General features: G+C 41.4%; 1 protein-coding gene across 2 annotated transcripts in view; it reads right to left on the bottom strand.

Moving 5' to 3' along the window:
• Window positions 1-4,948: 4,948 nt before the first annotated feature.
• Window positions 4,949-20,326, bottom strand: part of NPL (N-acetylneuraminate pyruvate lyase) — a 37,650-nt gene continuing 22,272 nt past the window's right edge. For both annotated transcript variants that reach the window (XM_029618274.1, XM_029618275.1), the window contains exons 4-12: window positions 18,968-19,055; window positions 18,085-18,142; window positions 17,877-17,952; window positions 16,214-16,306; window positions 15,483-15,634; window positions 14,059-14,105; window positions 10,566-10,650; window positions 10,063-10,102; window positions 4,949-6,221 (exon numbers count right to left, since the gene is read on the bottom strand). In XM_029618274.1, coding sequence (XP_029474134.1) covers window positions 6,082-6,221; window positions 10,063-10,102; window positions 10,566-10,650; window positions 14,059-14,105; window positions 15,483-15,634; window positions 16,214-16,306; window positions 17,877-17,952; window positions 18,085-18,142; window positions 18,968-19,055 — 779 coding nt within the window. In that variant the 3' untranslated portion in view covers window positions 4,949-6,081. The remainder of the gene's footprint in view (window positions 6,222-10,062; window positions 10,103-10,565; window positions 10,651-14,058; window positions 14,106-15,482; window positions 15,635-16,213; window positions 16,307-17,876; window positions 17,953-18,084; window positions 18,143-18,967; window positions 19,056-20,326) is intronic.

Below are 20,326 nucleotides of genomic sequence, written 5' to 3'. Positions count from 1 at the left end.
TGCAGTATATATCAACTTTTCCAACTGAAAGTACAGATTACTCAACTTTTTTGTTGGATATTGTTTCCCTATTAGGCATAAAATATGCCACATACTAAACGGAAGGGGAAACAGAGAGGCTGCAGTATCATCCTCTCCAGCAGAACCTTCTCAGAGGAAAATTTAGAGTTTTTTCAGCCCAGCACTTGAAAAACCTCCCAAGGGAGGCACTGTAAGTCCAGAAGCTGAGCCAAGTACAGAATTACCTGCCTCAGAGTCACTTAGCCCAGGAGCACCAGCTACTCCCTCTCCTCCTTTTCAAATACAGTTACAAGGAACTGATGTTTTAGTGGCGAAAGAAGCACTACATATAAATGCAATTAAAAGGTCATCTTCTTTGGTATTAAATGAAAAGGATGTGAATAAAGAGCTGGGAGAGTAATCTTCCAAGAGAGAAATGGAAGAGATCCTTAAGATACAAATAGAGATCTTGGACAAGGAGTGGGACAGAACTGGTGAATATTACCTCCATGAAGAAATTGGAGAAACCATCTATAACAACTCTGGACTCTGTATGGACTGTGATTGTAACTCTAGAAAAAGCTATTTCAAAATTAACTAACATTACATTGGAGATGAATAACGGAGTGTTAACAGAAGAAAATCTAGTAAAACAAAACAGTTGGTAGAATTAGAACAAAAAATTGCCCACGTACAGAAAGTACAAGCAAATATAATACAAGGGGAGACAATCCAAGCTAGAAAGATTAGAGAATGAAAAACAGGTATTTAAACCTAAGAATAGTAAGTTTTCCTCTAAGACTTTCAACTTTATATATATTTCTTAAACTGAGCCTGTAAAGGAAATATTAAAAATACCATCAGATGCCTTCCCCCTAATCTCAAACATATATCATATCAAGTTCTGTAACTGAGAAACAAATATCCCCTTTAAATGTTTCCGAATTATTGGAGTCCTCATCTGATGCTATTGTGGAGAAGATAGGAACAGTTCTAGTTAAATTTGTTTTCCCTTCTGCAGGACACAGTTTTGAGATAATTTCTTCATAATAGATTAGTTAAATTTTGTTACTATCAAATATGGATTAACCCAGATATAGCAAAGTCAACTCATAGAAGGAAAGAATTTCTAGTCTTGAAAAATCTAGCAGAGCAAGTAGGAGCACAAATGGTTGTTTAATCTCATTGTACATTTGGAGGGATATCAGTCACACACACACACACACTAAAGATTCTTAGAATCAAAAAAAACTAATTGGGGGCAATATAAACCAACTCAGTAGCTGTTAAATAGGTAAATGAGTGCAAAACCTTCATTATTAGTAGATAGGTTCTCCCCTTTGTGCACCCCTTCGTGCAATCCTTGGTGCCTCATTTAATATTCTTTTATTTTATTTTTTCTGTTAACTAACCTTTTTTTCCAAGTTTTTACCTTTTTGGCTTGTTAACAAGTTCAGTTATAAATGTTCATTGTATCAGACTATGGAATTATACTTCCTGCTTTTTCAGTTTTATGTAAACCGGTATGATTTACATTTAATGTAAGAATGTCAGTATATAAAAATTAAAATAAATATTACCTTTACATAGCTCAAAATGATGTATACTGTAATATTACATAGTAATACACAATATCCATTGTTTAAAAAAATCAAGATTAACTACTAAATGTTTATTTCCTCTTACATCTATGGTACTAATTGCCCTTCGTTTGTTATATATTTTCCTGACTTCACTTGTGTTAATGATGGATAATTGTATTTTGTACTGACAGTTTGTTGTCATAATTATCTGAAAAAGCAATAAATTAAAAAAAAAAAGTATGCTAAAGCTAAATCAATCTTTCTTTATGCCATCTTTTAATTCAATAATGGTCTTACTTTAGCTTTGATACTAGGCTTAAATTTCGAGCATAAGAATGTAGCTTAAATAGTGCTCACAATGCATATGAATTTCATATTCATCGGTACTTTATAAAGCTAAGGATTAACAAAAAAAACAAAACACTTTTAAGAAGAAAATGGTCTATTCCCAGAAGAACTAGTTGACTGTTTTCCTGTATGCAACAACACTGTACAACAGAAGAGTTCAGATAAATGCTGGATTAAGTGTAGTACAGTAGGAACATTTTTCTCTCCCATACAAGCCCGATTACTCTCTGTCCCTACTCTTTTGGGGACTAACAGGTCGATACAGTAACGTTGAGTTAAAGATTCCCCGTCTGTAACGTGCTGGGAGCGCACAATACAGACGAGTAAGGCCATCCAGCGATACAGTCTCCAGTTTCACGCGTCCTTAGCGCTTCCTAAACCCTTTCCGCACCCAGCATGTAAATGAACGAAAAAGCTGTATAATGAAGGAATTAGCTATTCCCCTGCGATACTGTAACGGGCGCTGATATTATCTCCTCCGTAACCCGCTGTTCTGCCGCGGCCTTAACCTGCTAGTTTATCGCCTCCCCCTAGTAGGAGTTAGTGTAGTGTAGTGTAAAAACATTGCTTACCCGCCCTGGTCCCGTCCGGTCTCCTGCAGCCCCGTCCGGTCCCCTCCTCCCGAAGCAAAAAAACAAACAAACGAAAAAGTAGCAAGGCTCGGGCCTGCTACGGTAAGTGTAAAAAGTGTAAAACACAAAAAACCTGTGTGTTATTTAAAATTGTTTTATTTTTTTATATACCTGTCGGAGGGCCGTGGGTCCAGGCGGCCGGTGGGCAGCCATCAGCGGCATCCGGTAGTCCCTTCTCCCTTCCTCCCGATTTCGCACGGGCATTCATCCAGGCAGAGGGAGCCGACGGCGAACGACCTCCGGCTCCCCCTGCCTGGATGAGCGCCAAAATCGCACGGGCGGGTCGGCAGCGGGGGGGGGGGGGGGGGGGCGGCAGCGGGGTCCGGGGGGCAGCGGCAGCAGGATCCAGGGGCAGCAGTGGCAGCGAGATCCGGGGGGCGAGTAGCGGCAGCATGTTCGATCGGGCAGGTAGGTGGGAAAAAAAGATGGCCGCCTGCACGGGGGAAAGCTGCAATTGGCCGCTGAAGACGTGACGTCACACCCCGTGACGCCAAACGTCGTGACGTCACGTCTTCAGCGGCCAATTGCACGCTTTTGCCGTGCAGGCAGCCATCTTTTTTTTGCCACCTACCTGCCTGCCCGATCGAACACGCTGCCGCTACTCGCCCCCCGGATCTCACTGCCACTGCCGCCCCTGGATCCTGCTGCCGCTGCCCCCCCGGACCCCGCTGCTGCCTACCCGCCGCTCCCGGATCCTGCTGCCGCCCCCCCTGCTGCCGACCCGCCCGTGCGATTTTGGGAGAAGGGACTACCGGATGCCGCTGATGGCTGCCCGCCGCCCACCGGCCGCCTGGACCCACGGCCCTCCGACAGGTATTTCAAATTTTTTTATATAACACACAGGTTTTTTGTTTTTTTACACTTTTTTACACTTCCTGGTGCCTGTCATTTCAAATGTCATTTGAAATGACAGGTACCAGCGCACCCAGGTTACTGTATAGGCGCTGTTACAGCGCCTATACAGTAAAATAGGTTGCGCGGGCATAACCCTTCCCTAACGCTTCACAACCGCGGCATGCATTTGCATGCGATTAGAAGAGAGAATCAGGCGTTAGGTCAGGAGAACTGTGCGTGCGGGGAGGAAGGGTGCGCCTGACACTGCCGCACTGTTTTTACCGCGGCCTTACTGTATCGAGCCGAAAGTGAGCAATGAGACTTCCGCCATCCTTTAATTGCCAGCAGCTCTCTTTGTTCAACTCCTCTCCCTTACCTAGGCAGGGTGCCTCATCCTACCCACGCCCCACACTAGTAGACAGATGGATTACTGCATTTATCATTCTCCCAGGGACAGTGCTGGAGCTTGCCACTTACATCCCTTGGCCCCTACATGTGAATCTTGGCCATGTATTATACAGGTCAATGGTGCTACTTCAATTACTGGCACTATGGCTGCACCAGAGGTCAGCAAAACAAAGCAACTTAAGTAATGACATAACAATTACTATCTGTTATTAAGCCACATCCTAGAAAGTAGCACCCATTGTCAGCAAACATCAATGAAAGGCAATTAGGACATTTCAAGAAATATGCAGTTTCAAAATCCTTCAAACACCACAAATCTAGATAACTCCTCAACTATTATTTCAACGCCAAGCACAAAAAGAGAGCTCTCTGGCTTTTCTCCTGTTGATTTTTACATCATGTGAGCATTTAATTTTGCAACTAGTTATAGCTTTATTAAGTGTTAACATTGTCAGATTCAAATCACAATAGTATTACTTCAGCACATTTACCCCCCATACAAGCTTTAGTTGGAAAAGTAGCATAATTGGGGCTGGGGACAGGGAAAGGGTGACTTGGAGGAAGATTCTGTAGTATGTATAAAACAGTTACATGACCTTGAAATTCAAGATGTTAAAACATCTTTTCAGCACCACGATGTTTGTAAACAAAAATAACTGAATGGCATTTTATACTCTTCTAGCTTTAAAAAAAAAAAAAATTATCCCGTGTAGGAGAAGGAGAGCAGAAGTGCATTTTTGTCATATGAATTTTCAAGTGTTAAAATGGAGTCATATAGGATAAAAGGTGTGAGAGGTGCTGCCTGGAAGGAGGAAGGAAGGTAGCCAGACACTGACTCAGCCAACAGCAGAACTTGGCAAATCACCATGCAGAGGTAGTTGCAGGGGGGGAGGGAGGGAATTAAAAGTGGCTTTGATTGGTGGATGGGGAGGAGCAGGAGACTAAAGGTCCAGATTTAAATTTTAGGAAAAAAATGTACAGAATCTAAGTCAGTTGGCTGTCCAGTTCTAAAATACAAAAAAAAAAAAATTAAATCCTTGGGCAAATGTTGTGCTTGTTTCAGTAAAAGGGGTTGGATTATCGACACAGAAACCTGTACAATAAGAGTACTATGGAAGTCTGGAAAAATTCTTATATTTAGCAGTTTGAGTTAAAGGCTCTTAGTGGCTTTTGCTTTCATAATATTTTCTGTGGGGGTTTTTTTTTTTTTACATGCACTCTATTGAATATTCATGCAGCATCAACTTAGAATTTAAACATTACAATTCTGAAATTCTTAAGTTGCTTCCTTGACCAGTTTATCACACACATTGATCCATGTTGGCTAATAAAAGGTACAATTCCATCAATAAAAGGCAGCATGAACCAGTTTGTTAACATCTAGGTCCTGTAATTTGTGACACTGTTCTGGGCATGGGAGCAGCAGCAATGAGAGCTTACAAAATTTCAGTTACACCCATCTGACAAATGTTTTGTTTGATACAAAGTGTTCAGTTTGCAAGCAGAGATACACTTTTGAAACTTTATACAGTCTCTAGTAGATGACTTTTTCTGTAAAGTGACAGTAGTTAGGTGTTTAGTTTTATCTAGAAAAATACAGCCTCAGAAATCTGCATAAAAAACATTCATTTTAGTGATTAGCTCAGTCCAACATTTCTCCAGTTTCAGCCATCCACTTTTTTCCTGCAGCATAATATTTTCACCTTTTGAAGGAAAAATTGGGCTCACTACTCAATATCCAAATCTGTGCTTCCGTCAGCAATACTAGTATGTATAAATCCATACTAGACATTGCCTCTTCCCTATTAGACATTATAGAGTGAAAAGTTCAGTGACACGAACACTTGCCACTACGCAACAAAAAGGGTATCCAATGAGCAAAGGATACCATGACAATAACTGTTATATTTTCAATTCTATTTAAGTTTTAGAGGTGTAGACCTCACCATCCCAGTGCAAGATAGAAGAATGATCCTATGTTAATTGATGAGCAACTCTTTTGATTTGCAAACCACAGATGTGCTCTTTGGCGGAGGACCATTCCTACCAATGACAAGAGGCAAGGAGACCATAGGCGATAAAGAGAACAATACAGGATGTTACCAGATCTCTCCTGGAGACAGATACACCGTGCCTGTATAGGGCAGTGATAGGCAATAGGATTAAGCTAGAGCTGCTGAGGAAAGTCAATCAAATAAACATCTGAAGATCATACCGAAGTATTGGATAAAGACACTTTGAACTTCTACAATGCTGGCTTATGAGAATGAACACAACTAAAGACCGAGGCTCTTCATTAATGCTATAATCTTTGTTAGATATTCATTGGAGCTCTTTTGTAAAGGTAAACGTGGTGGACCCATTGGGATAGCTGAGGCAACAGATAGGATGGCCTTGGTCTCTGCTATTGTGAAACCTAGAGAGAAGAGAAACAGAGCTGGTTATTGAGTTATTTATTTTTTTATTTTATTTAAACTCTTTTCTATACCGTCGTTAAGCTAGAAGCCGTCACAACGGTTAACAATAAGGCACTAAAAAAATGAAGCTTTATTTTAACATCTAGACAGGTGCCTGTAAGGGACGGTTAAGAAAGTCAACAGCAGGACAGTAGTGTGGAGTGATACAAGAAAGTTGAAAACCAAATCAAGTCTATCTCAAGGAAGGGAGCCATTACAAATACTGCTCTCTGCACCAACTGGGAAAGATGAATTCAGAACAGACATTGTGCAACTTTTGCATGCCAGGGAAAACGAGTAATTTAGCTGCCATGTTAAGCCATTTGTTTTTTTGTTAATCTTTATTTCTGGGAAAACAAGGAAAAATTTCATAATCTTCCTCCTTGTGTGGTACAGAAGCAACTGCCTCCTGATCTTCATAGAAAAGCAATTCCTTAAAGGCATAGTTAAAGGCTGGAGATTATGCAAACTTTAAAATGCATATGAAACTTAAGCTTGATTAGAAAATAAGATTTAATGGGCATTTTCATTCTAGTGCTAGAGATTTCCTTCCTTCATCATTTGTTGCTGTTCTACCCATAACAGTATTTGATTGTCAGGTTTTTAAAATACTGGCTTTCTAAACAGACTTGTGAAACCCAGGCTAATTATTTATTTTATTATTTGTTTTTTTTAAAGACAAATAGTCTTCATACATACAGTAATCCTTAGCCAAGAGTAGCATAAGAAGAGCTAGCTCCCAGCTAACAGCTTTACAAATGGCTCCATCTGCAACAGCCGGCTCTATAGCTAAGTCAGTTCTGTCATCTCCTTTTTTTGGTCTTCTACCTTTGCTGGTAGAGGATCAGATAAAAATTTCCATACCTAAACCAACACACAGACCCCCTCCACTTTTCCCTCCTCATCTTCCCACTACTATCAGCATTTGTACTTGGCCCAAGCATGCTTAAATTCAGGCAGCGTTTGGATTTCCACCACCTCTTCTAGAAAGATATTCCAAATATGTAGCACCTGCTCAGTAAAGTGGTTTTTTTACTCATGTTTCTTCCAAAGTTTCCTCCTCTGTCTTCATATCATGACCCCCTACGTATGTGAAATATCCCCTATGGAACAGTTTGACCCTCCTATAATTTATTGAAAGTGTCACAAAAACAGAGACCCATAAGAATTATTTAGTCTGCCCAGTTTCCTTCAAGCTCTGCATGCAACTTTTGTCCTTTAGTTTCTGCTCTTGCACGTTATTGGTTTGCTAAGTATTGGAATGTTTGTTATATAACTCCCTTTCCCTTCTTGCCTATACTAAGTACATTTTGAGTTCCTTAAACCCTTCTGTTTAGAGTGTTGCAGAGCCGTAACATTTTGGTAGCCCTTCTCTAAACTGCTTCTATCAATGTCTTTATGAAGGTCTGGCCTCCGGAAATGAACACAGGACTCAGGGTGGGAGTATCCGGGACCTGTAGAAGGCCAATAAGATCTGTCTCCTTCTCATGAGGCCTCTCATGCACCTAAGCGGCATAATATAAGCATTCTCTGCCTGCTTTATTCCATTAACTGGTAGCCTTCAGTTCATATGAAATGAATTACACTGAGGCATCTTCTGTTCGAGCAGTTGCTAGCTCTTCTTGTTTAGCAGCTAAATTGATTTTGCACTAGAACACAGCTTCCAAACCTGTACTCTTTCCTTGTATCCAAACCTCCTGATGTGTGTCTGCCTTGTCACACATTTTGATCATCTCCAGACATCTTTCCCTCTAATTTAGTCTATGAAGATCTTGAAACAGAACAGACCCTAATCCACAGTGCTGGTGTATTCCATTGTTCTTTTTGCCTTCAGAGTAGACTGCACTGGCTACCACTCTGTGTTCTGATGCTTAGCCAGTTTTGTCCAGTTAACAGCTTGCTATTTATTCCCCAACTAGTTAGTTGACCAGTCGTGGGGCAATGTCAAAACAAAATTGTGGCTTCTATTATGTTAGATATTTGTGGATGCTATGATAATACGTCAGATTTATGTTTAATGTGACAAAATAGCATACAATTTACAAAGTATTTTAATATTGTAAAATTGCCTCAAGCATGTGTAGAAAAGGAGTTAAGAAACAAAAATGCTGCAGTTGGGAAGTTCATCACCTCAAAGAACTCAAATTTGTCTAACCGGATGTCTTTTGTGAACCCATTATGCCTAGGGTCCTCTACCCTACTTGCTTTAGGGGAGTGTCCTATCCTTTAGTAATGTTTTCATCGCTTCACCCACTACTGAATTTGATGGGTCCTGTCATAACCTGTCTCTTTGCTACCATTCTTGTGGAGTGGGGCACCAGCTGAAACAGAATGACAGCCGATAAAGACTGAAAGGCCCAGTTAAGCTGCTCAATTTTCTTCTTTTTGCAATGCCATGGACCACACCGTTTATCTCCAGCTTTCCCCTTCACTCCTCTCTGCTTATGCCATGGCCTCTGCTCTCTCTACAGAGAAGTTGAACATTGTACAGCAAGCAGTTTGAGCACTCTTAGGATCCTGGAGTGGTGTTCAGGTTCATATAAGTATTTCAATGTACTTCCTTCCTCTATAAATGGATGTGTGCTAAATTCAGAAACACTAATGCCTTAGGTACGTTGCCAGCTCTCTCTTCTGTGAATATTAAACAACTTGACTAAGATTGCTGCATTCTCCAGGTCCCCCTACTAAGACAGAAGCAGAGATAGATGGGTACCCCAAAACAGCAAACGTGAGAATGAGCTAGAAATTGGGGACCAGCGGACATCGGTGGTAGACAGTTTGTGCCACCTAGAGGGATTGCAAGTTAGTACTGCTGTTCCATTTATTAGTTTTTACAATGTAAATATGAATATAGAGTCATACAGGAGAAGTAGCAAAATAAATATACCAAGAAGATGTAGATGCCTAACATTTAACAAACTACGAGCTTGCGATTTATGAGTTTAGCTATCTACAAAAAAAAATGCTCTTAAGGCACGTAGGGATTATTCCAAATACATTCACTGTGCCAAACTTAGGTTACAAGGTGGCGCAGAGAGGAAGCTGTCTCACGCCTTTCCCTCCTACTGAAACAGGAGGAGCAGCAACATCTACGGGGAGGGTGGTAATGGGCCGACTAGGTGGGTCTGAAATCTATCTGCTGCCATATTCTGTTTATTTTTAAGAACATATAAAGCAGCATGACCCTAGCAAAAACTGCTCACCTGTTATTCCAAACAAATGCTATAATCTAAAACTAGCTGCACTACCTGTTCTTTAAAACAGGCTTCTGTGTATGTTATGCCGCCTCTCAAGCCTCAACTGGCCCAGAGCCCCAAGCAGGACCAAGGAGTTGCTTTCTCCTCCTCCTGGGCCCTATCCTTGTGCTGCCAGCACGTGTCAATGGAACATTTACAAGCTCTGAAGTAGCCACCTTGCTGGAGAGATTTAATCTGCAGAACATGTAAATTACGTTTACAGTGGATGAATCCCCATCAAATGAAAATAGTGGCTAAGGACAGAGTAGACTATGGAAGCAAAAGTGGGGGAAAAAAAAAAAAAAAAATCAGGATAAAAGTATGTATGTGTCCCCCTCCTCTATCACTGATGGTCTCTTTCTAGGCCAGGCAAATACCCTCCTCATATCTGTGCCTGTGTTCTGCCATGAGATTTCAAGTGCATGCTCTCTGGCCAGCCACATTACCCACTATTGACGAGGATGAGCTCTGGCTATTTGGATCTGTGAAAGCTTTGAAACAATGTCTGCTTTGGTTTCATTCCATAACATAATTATAAAATTGATCTTAGAAATACCGAACATACCATGTCCAATTACATAGCTGAAGAATTCCTGCACCAAGAACTAGGAAAGAAAAAAAACAAAAAACACTAAATTATGGAATGTTAACATGTTTAAAAAAAAAAAAAAAAAAAACCAGCTTAGTGTCCCTAACCTGCCAGGTGATTACTATATACAAGCCTGCAGCCAAGTTCAGTTCATGACATCTCCCCCGCTTCCAACATAACTAAGCAAAGTTGCTGGTGTGGTCCATATGCCCCAAATCCTCAGAACAAACATGGTCAATGCTTTCCTTCACACTTGTGGGGTCAGAGATGAAGTATGGAGAAAATGTTACTCTTATTTTATTCTAACTACCTGTTGTCAGGTTACCATCATGTTTTAATCTGGACAGCACAAAGGTTACTAATCAATCCCCCCCTAAAAGGTTAGCTACTGGTGAGCTGCTCCAAGCGGTGTCTGGTCATAGCACCCCGATCACTGAGCAGATAAGCAGCTAAATCCAGACTTCCTTGTATTATTTTACCTGGATCTTCTTGGCCTTCTCAAGGTCTCCGTGTTCAAATGCATCCAGCATCTCCTTGGTGGTTTTGCCAATATAGTTGTAAGAGCTGCAGCACAGAAAATAAATCAGGCAAGCTGATGAAGGCTCTGTACAGATTCTGTCATCTCAAACTGAAGGTGGACATCAAACAAGTTACACTTTGTCTCTGGGGGGCGGGGGTGTAATCTTCTGCTTGTCAGCACTTCAAAAGCAGAATACATTCAGGTACTGTAGATATTTCCCTTACAATAAAAGTTTACCCTCCATTGCCTCAGGTATAAAGTGCCCAGAGTCACAAGGAGCGACAGTGGGACTTGAGCTCAGAAATTATGCATTGTAATTACTGAGCAGAGGACACCATCTTCAATTACTCCCATTAGAATAATTATCCAATTTTAAAGATCTAGAAAAGGTGCCTAAGCCAGTGATTTAGGATTTTGCCACCCCCAAGGCACTATTGATACTGTTTCCCCCACCACCCCTACCCCAGACAAGGGACAGCAGTGCAGGTGGTTTAAAGCAGTGCTTCTCATCTAGTACCTCAGGGAACACCTGGCCAGTCAGGTTTTCAGGATATTCACAATGGATATGCATAAGAAAGGTTTACATGCCGTGCTACCATTATATGCAAAAATCTCTCATGCATATACATTGTGGATATGCCGAAGCCTGGCTGGCTAGGTGCGCACCAAGCAGAGCTGTAGCTAGCCTATGGCCAATGTGGCCTCGGTCATAGGCGCCATCCTCTAGGAACGCCTTTGCGTGAAAACTAATCAGCCTCCAGCCTTCTCTTCCCTCCCCTGGCAGTAAACAGCAACACGACCCTCAGAGTTCGAAAACAATCTCCTCCTCCTTCCTCCTGCCAGGCCAATGAAGAACACAGCCCACACTTCTGCCCCCTGCCCCAGCAAAGAAGAGTACCATTGCCCAGAAAAAAAACACACACCATCGGCCTCCTTCGTCCCCCCCACCTCTGTAATGCCGAGCAGCTTGGCATCAGGGCCGCAAAAAGCATTGGTCTTTTCCTCGTTTCCCTGCCCGGCAGTGAAAAGTAGCAGCACGACCGGCAGGGTCTCAAAGAGCAGAAGTAGTGTGGCCTGCATGATGCCAAGAAGTATCAGCCTCCCTCTGAATGTATGAAATATTTTGTTGACTTTTGGAAGTGGATAAAGATATGAGTTTTTAATTGGATGTTCTATCCATCAGCTGTTTTGAAATATTTTACATTTTTTTTAGTATGTTTTTACCATTTATGATTTGATTTGTTTCTTGATTTTATTTGATGTTTATGAGAATGGTGGTATTTCTTTTTCCACAGTTGCACTGCAAACAGTCTGGCTTGTGGTTTCCAGTTCAGTTTGTCTGCACATTTCTATTTACATTTTACAGTCTGTTAGGAATTTGGTGAGGGTCTGTGATCAGCATGTATGATCAAGGTGAGGTGCTCTGCTAGCTTACAGTTTGTGTGTGGGGATCTAACAGTCTGGTTTGTTCTGTTTTCTTAATAGGAGGTGTTTAGGACCTGGTGTAATATTTGCAATGTTGCCTTTTCATAGGTAGTACTGAATACTAGCAGTTAGTATTGTCTTGGTATGGGAGTTTTAGTACATTGTAATTGCAGTTCTGTTTACTCGTGGCTTTCTGGAGGGCCAGGCCCACACCTAGGCCCTAGACCTATCATAGGTCTAATACCATATTGGTTACAAGTGCCTTTATTTTACTTGTTTTGCAGGGTTTTGTAGTTAGCAACACAGCAATGCATGTAAATATAAAATAGATGTTATTGTAAGTGATGGGGTACATATTCAAAAGCCATTTAGACTGATAATTTTCCCGTTATCTATCTAAATGGCTTAGACACATTTTCCCGTTATCTATCTAAATGGCTTAGACACATTTAAAAGGCTTATCCCACTAAATTCTAGCCGGATAAGTCACGGCTGTTCCTGGGGCAGGAGGTAGGAGTTCTGGGGAGGAGCAGAGACAGCTGGTTAAAGCACCATAGGGCAGGTCTGTAGTTAGCCAGATACCACATTGAAAAAAGAAAAAAAAAAAGCAGCGCTGAAACTGGGAAGAGATGAATTTGAAAAGAATAGAAGGTCTGAGGGACCCGCCCCTCCCCCGACATCATCGCTCACTGAACTGATCTGTTAAAAGTGCCAAGCCAGCGTGCGTCGCGCGCCGAAGGGGCGCGACAAAGGGGCATTCCCCTTTGTGCATCCCCTAGTTTTAAATATTCCCCTTGTTATCTTTTATCCCTTGTTAACAATTTCTTCTTTATAATTGTTTTACATTTCTGACAAAGGTAATGTATGCTTTTTAGTATAATTTGTTGATTGTTCTATGTAATGCTCACAGGCGAAATTATGTTTTATTGTAAACCGGTGTGATTTGTATTTTATACAGGAATGTCGGTATATAAAAGTTAAAAATAAATAACTTATCCGGGTGTATTCAGCAGTGTAGCTAGACTAGCCTCTCGGCAGCTGAATATTTACCCCAATATTTTTTTTTTTTTTTTTTAACTCAGAATGGCCTTTTTCATGTAAAATCTGAATAATCTTTGTTTATGGGGAGGATGTGACTTGGGGAGGGGGGGGGGGGTAGGTAACACCTAGTGGTTGGATTGGGGGCCCATGACTGCAGACTTCTGAAGGGAGCCCTGGTGCACAGCCCCCATCCCAGGATGGACACTGCATTGACTGGATTAAAGAAAACTGAGAGGAAGAAGAGATCCCTGGGAGTTGTGAATGAATGAGTTGGAAGCCCAGAGGAGTGGGAGTAACCCAGCTCGTGGTGTATTGTGCTCAGGATGAGGGTGCAGTTTTTCGCTTGGCCATAGGTGCCACATGGCTTGGCTGTGGTTCTGGCACCAAGGACTGTGTTGAGAAGCACTGGCGATAAGCACAGCCTTCTTTGCTCTGCTCCAGACTCATCATCCCTGTATCCCTGAAATGACAGGAGGAGAGGGGCTGCATTAGTAAGCAGAGTGACTTTTTTTGTTCCTTGGGGGTATGATTTTGTCTCATCCCTTCTCCTCCTGTTCCCTGAAACAAGACAAGGGGGGGGGGGGGGGGGGGAGGGTTTGAAATAGGGAGTGGAGCGGTTTCTTTGCTCTGACCCTTCTAGCCTTGCCCCCTCCCCCTTCTGTTCTCTGTATACAGAGGGGAGGGCTGGAGCAGAAAGCAGAAGTCTTGTCTGGTGATTGAGATTAAGCACAGCTGGGACACATCAAATATTCAGTTCAACTGCTGCCACTATCACCCCCCCCAGGCCCAAGACTAGTGCGCCTACTGGCAAATCCAGGTCTGGTTGAAGCCCAAAGAAAGTACTAAGACAGATATGGACAAAATGATGCTAAATATTAAATGTAAGTAATTGTTTGCAAATAGTCAACACTGCAATTTAGGGCGACTTAAATGTCTCCACACTGCTCTGCAGATTTCTGTACAAAAATGTAAAAAAGACCTCTCACCTGCCAACAGCTCCATGTGCACCCATAGCCAGAGCACCCAGCAATTGCTATTCAAGAACAGAGAGCATAATTTACTACACAAGGAGGAGGGTAAGTTCTCTACATACCTTTTGATTAAGATTTTTCATATTTAGCCCTATCTTCACATTTTACTAGGCAACAATTTAAACTACAAGATCCAGGCATGACAATGGTTCGCCAGCAGTCCAGGGAACAAGAAATGGATTTTTCCCTGTCCAATCAGGGCATGTGACATAGAAATGGCAGCAGAAAAGGACCAATTGGTCCATTTATTTGCCCAGCAAGCTTATTGCAGCATCAGCTGTGCCATACAGGTCTCCCCCATAACGATAGCATCTACCACACCATACAAGTCACCCCCATAGTGAAAGTTAGGGCCCTTGTTGGTTGCTGTCTGAGTCCAATTCCCCGTTATCTCTTGCCACTGAAGCAGAGAGCAATGTTGGATTTGCCTGATAAGTACCAGGCTTATTGGTTAAGGGTCATAACAGTCGCATCAGCAAGTTACCCCCATGTGTTCTTTTCCTCATTGCCATCCTCTAGCCTTTAGGTATCCACAGTGTTTATCCCATGCCCCTTTAAATTGAAATCTTTCACTGTTTTTGTCTTCACCACCCTCTCCGTGAAGAAATATTTCCTGATGTTTGTTCTGAGTCATCCTCCCTGGAGTTTCGTTTGACCCCTAGTTCTACTGACTTCCTTCCAAAAGGAGGTGGTTTGTTGATTACGCATCATTAAAACCTTTCAGGTATCTGAAGGTCTGTATCATATCTCCCCTCCAGGGTATACATATTTAAGCCTTTCATCCTCTCATAAGTCATTTTATGGAGACCTCCCACCATTTTTGTCACCTCTCTCTGAACCATCTCCATCCTGTTCCTGTCCCTTTTGAGATACAGGCTCCAAAACTGAACACAGTACTCCAGGTGAGGCCTCACCAAGGACCTGTGTTCAAGAGCTGGTTGCTGTATATAGCTCAGACATCCCACACTTCATTATAACAGGGCTTAGAAGCTCAGCTGCCCAAAACACTTCTTCCAGGGTTTCTCTTCAATTCATGGGAAAAAAAAAATTGTGTTGCAATGGAAATGGAAGAAAACAGGAGTGAGCATACAGGAAAACAATAAGAAGGTTATGAGTTTGTCAGGTGGCCCTATGTCAGAAGGAAAGCCCTAATCCAGTCCTGCTTTTACACTATCACATGCAGGGACATGTAGTTCTGATTGTCCCATTGACTTACCTAAGAACATTAGAACTACAAGTCCCTGCATGCAATAGGGTAAAACCAGGACTGGATTAGTGTTTTCCTTATGACATGGGGCCAGGTGGTAACCCTATCGATAGGGTAATCAATCAGGGCAAGAACTCTAGAAAGAAAGAACAGTGAAGACAGACTGTCTTACCTCATCCACCCCATACAGGAAAGTAAACTGTTCGTTCTCATATTTGTGTACACACTGACCAAAATCCAAGAGGTCAGTGTCACTGAACTTCACACCCTGAAATGTTGGGATCTCACTCTTGATCCCAACCAGCAGGTCCTCGACACGAATTGCTAATGAAAGCAAGACAGCATCATAATAAATCTCACATTAGAGGTCCTATTCAAACTCTCTGCTCACAGAGCTTAGTCCAGCAGCATCCCTTAGCTTAGCCCTCTATTTGGTGCGTGCATGCATGTTCCGTGGTGCACAACCCAATGTCTAAACCCCTTTCCAACAGAGCCATCCGTGGTTTATAGGTCTGCTTCCAGTCATCAACTTACAAGAGCTGAGGTTAGGGGCATAGAGGTTTATTGCTAACTGCCTATGCCAGATACCAGAGGACAATATTTATTTAAAAGCTTTTATAAGCCACATTATCCCAGGTTCTGTACAATGTGAATGTAATCTTGTACAATATGCATAACCATGAAACACTAAATAGAATATTAAAACAAAAACACTTAGTACAAATAAAAGCAGACACGTAAAAAAAAAAAAAAAATAGTAGGATGCTGTATAGCTAAAAAAAAAAACCAAACAAAACACCGCTATTCACCCTCTCCCCTAGTTAATCATCCCTTTTTCAGAATTCCTAGTACTGGTTATAATACATATATTTAGGACCATTCTGGAGAGGTCACTATTCTTACCTGTAATCCCAGTTAGCCTTGGGATATGATAATAGTAAAATGGAACATTGGGTGCAGCTGCCGCCACATCACGCAGGAAAGACACTAGTGCATCTGCAAGAGAAAAATCATCATTCCATGTGGACACAGTGAGAATAAAAAAAGTCCCTGTACAAGGCACAAGAACTGCAGGGCAATGACAAGGAGAACCCACAGGGACACAAATGTCTTATTGGCTATTCCTTACCATAAAGGAACATCCATCATTGCTTGGTAATAAATTGTACTAGAGGTTTCTGAAGAACAATGCCACTGGGCAACTAAATATTTTTACTACATTAATTGATTTAGAAAATTCTCGGTTGTTAGCACTGTTTTATATTGCTTATTTAAAATTTTGCCCACTTTTCTACAAAATGTCCAAGGCAGATAACAGCAACAAAAGTAACAAATATATACATTACAAAAAGGAGTACCTATAAAGAGCCAAACAGACTAAAACCAGACAAATCAAAACCAACAAACCTAGCAATCAAGAGAACAAATAGTTCAGATAAACGAAGCCTTTAAAACATAATACCTACCTAAAATTAAACAAATTAAAAGTATAAACAAGGTGAGAAGAGATCATAATAAAAGTAAAAAAATAGCAAAAATCCATCTGATAAGTATCAAGAAATACAAACATTAAAATTGCAATCACCTCAAAGATGCCCAGAGAGCAAATGGGTAAAAGCCAAAATAAAATTGCTCAAGGATATAAACTTTAAGGGAGGGAGGGGAAAAAGGGACCAAGGGATCATTGTCATCTATTTTAATGGAGAGAGAGGGAAGCAGACCACAGCAGGGAGGAGGAGGATAGACCAATATGGGGAAAAAATGCACAAAAAGAAGAGAACTTGGTATTGAATATCAGACACTAACCAGCTACCTGGCTAAGTTCAGCTAGGGAGAATCCTGCTGCACTAAATCTATCCTGTCAAATTTTCACTAACTAGATTTAGGGATATTTAGCTGAAAAAGCCAATTATGGTTATTTGCCTGAATATTTCCCTAAAGCCAACCGGCTAAAATTTGCCAATTATTCAAAGACCCACTGAGCGGGTAAGAGATTTACCTAATATTCCAGATGAGATCTCACTAGTAGTTTGTATAGAACAGGGATTGGCAACATCCAGTAAACAATGCATGAGATCAATACAACTAGCTCTTGACTCTTGAAAATGCAATGCCACAGTACACACGTGGATGGCTGGGGCAGCCTGCCACAATATTCTTTTTTGATGGGATGGGAAGTCCCTCCTATACTCTGTAGAATTTTTTTTGGGGGGGGGGGGGGGGGGGGGGGAGAGAATTCTCCCCCTTTGCAGCTACAGGATGTTTGAGGGGCAGGGGACAGAAGATTGTCTCCTCTTTGGATTTGCCATGTGCACATCTCTAACACTCCTAAAAAGCATTCTTGACCCCCTTTGTAGAGGCTTTTTTTTTTTTTTAATCATTACTTGTAATATTTGTTCTTATGCAACCTGGTATTCCTTTAGCTTTTGTCACTGCCTTGTCACAATAGCTCTACCCATGACTACTTGTTAGCTTTACAAGTTATCATGCAGTATATCTGCATGGGGCTCTGAGGAGAGTCGCCATAGACTATTTCACACAGGTTTCATTTAACTTAGAATACCACCTTTGCTGGAGGGTTTCAGGAATGAAGGGGCCACAACAGATATGGCATCAGCTTTGATTGCAGCAGCATGTGCAGCCTGCAAAGCAAACAAATGAACACTGAGCTTCAGGGCCTTTATGGGCAGAGAAAAGGACGTAAACTAGTAATGCAACTCTTATGAAAAAGAAAAAAAAACCAGACAAAAAAATAAGGAAGTGCAAGCACGCACCATTTCCTGAGCTTCTTTCAGACATAAAGATCCAACGTGAATAATAACATGATCCAACCTGCACAGCAGAGAAGACAGCATATTTGGTCTGTATTTCAGTATCAATGATGTCAAGCTCAATAAAACAGAAAAGCAATTTTAAAAAAATGGAGAAAGGGAAACATACATGTAGGCAAGATGGAATGCAGACTGCTATGCAGAGACAGTGCAAGGTACAAAACAGCCATGGTGCAAGAAGCTTTAGCTGCAGGCTACAGCTAGCATGGGAAGAAGGCGCTGTGCAGATCCCAGTACTACAACAGTACAACAAAACAATTGTGAGTTGAATGGCATTTGAAACACTGGGAAGAGAAAAGGTTGACTGGGTGGCAGAACAGGAATTGGTTCAATAGATGAATATCAGTAACACAGGAAAAAAAAAATGAATAAAAGCAAGCAAGTATTGTGTAATTTCATCTTTCTAGTCCAGTTTTCTTCATAACGCACTTAGTGTCTCATGCTAGTATTTATTTTTGTGTTTTTTCTATACCGGCATTCACGGATGGTCGTATCATGTCGGTTTACATAGAACAAGGGGTGAGCAATATATTATAACGTACAGAAATATAACCTGTGAGTATACATTAGAAATTATAACAATTATATATCATGTATATACAGATACTGGTGAAAGCATAAACACCACAAGTGCTGGGCAGGATGGCAAAACAGTTTTCAAAATGGATTTTGTTTAAATATCTCACGTGGTTGAGTTTTATCAGGACCCTGAATATCAAAGTAAGCCTTGATAAAAAAATGCCCAAGACTGATCCAGCAAACCTGGGATAAAGCATGCAAATCCAGTCAGGCATGAACCTTCTGCCCTAGAGGACCAGTTACTTACTTTCCTCTTGCCTGCTTCACCCACTCTTCTGCCAGCTGCTTCCTCTCTTCTGTGGACAGGGACAAGCCCTCTGCTGTTGTACCATTCACTGTTTCAGGGAAAAACAATTAAAAACTCCCTACATTAAGTAAGGCAAAATGTGCAAAAGGACACATAATAGTTTATTTATACAATTTTTATACAGTTATACAGAAAACAAGTTTCTATCTCCACAGTGTACATGTTAATATAAATATATAGAAAATAAAGGATAATGAATTAGAATAAAGATTACATAAACAATCCAATAAAATAACACTAAAAAGATATCAAAGTTTGTTACTTAAAAGAAACAGTAAAAAATAAAAAAAACTCATAACTCTCAACCTGTGTCTTAGGAATCAACCCTATATGCTTGTTGAAAACACCATGTTTTTAACTTTATCATGAGAACACAAATGAGATTGCTTAACCCCCAACAGGGCAAAAGGCCATTCAGTGTAGGGCTGGCCCCTTGGCTCAGGCCGTGTGCTGCAGATGGGAATATAGGTCCAGATCCTACCCCCTAGTCAGACCTGTGCACATATTGGAGGCAACAGAGGAGAGCTAGGGAGGAAGGGCTGCTGCTACTGCTGGATAAGGGCTAAATATAGCCAGGTAAGCCAGACATAACTATTATGTTATTCATCTAAATGGCTTTTGAACATCAACCTCATTCTTATTTGATAATTTTATTTCCTTGAGTCCTGCTAGACCAGTCCATTCATATGGTATTTCTCCTCTCCTCAGCTGACAGAGACAGAGGACACACCTCTTATGATCTCACTCTAGGCTGTGCGAAAGGTGTGGCCCTTGGCAGTTACCAATAGCCTTCTCCCAAAGCACTGGGTAGAGATACAAAAATAAATGCACCACCTACCACAAATGTTTTAGTTTAGTTGAGTGTCTACAAGGCCAAACTCAGACGAGGGTGCGAGCAAGGGAGAGGGAAGAAATATAGGAGGTTTACCAGCCCTGATTCTGAGTGGATCCTGGACTGGTCTGGCAGGACTCCAAGAAAGAAAATCAGGTGGTAATTAAACCTTTTTTTTCCTGCAAGACCAGTCTTTACACATGGGAGTTATCTTAAGATGTATCCTCGCCTTGGTAGGACAATGCCAGGGCTATCTTAAGGATTCCTATTCTTAGCCTGTATGTTCAGTTTACAGTACTTCCCTCTTGGAGTATGCACAGAGAAAGTAGGCCGAGAAAGCAAAGTTGCTTACCTATAACAGGTATTCTCACAGGACAGCAGGATGTTAGTCCTCACATGTGGGTGACATCATCCAATGGAGCCAATCACGGAATACTTTTGACAAAGTTTCTAGAAGTTTGACTGGC

This window comes from Rhinatrema bivittatum, chromosome 10 (genome assembly GCF_901001135.1).
Source record: "Rhinatrema bivittatum chromosome 10, aRhiBiv1.1, whole genome shotgun sequence".
Lineage (NCBI taxonomy): Eukaryota > Metazoa > Chordata > Amphibia > Gymnophiona > Rhinatrematidae > Rhinatrema > Rhinatrema bivittatum.
Note: the sequence above shows the minus strand (reverse complement) of the source record. Positions and strands in the feature narration are given on the sequence as shown.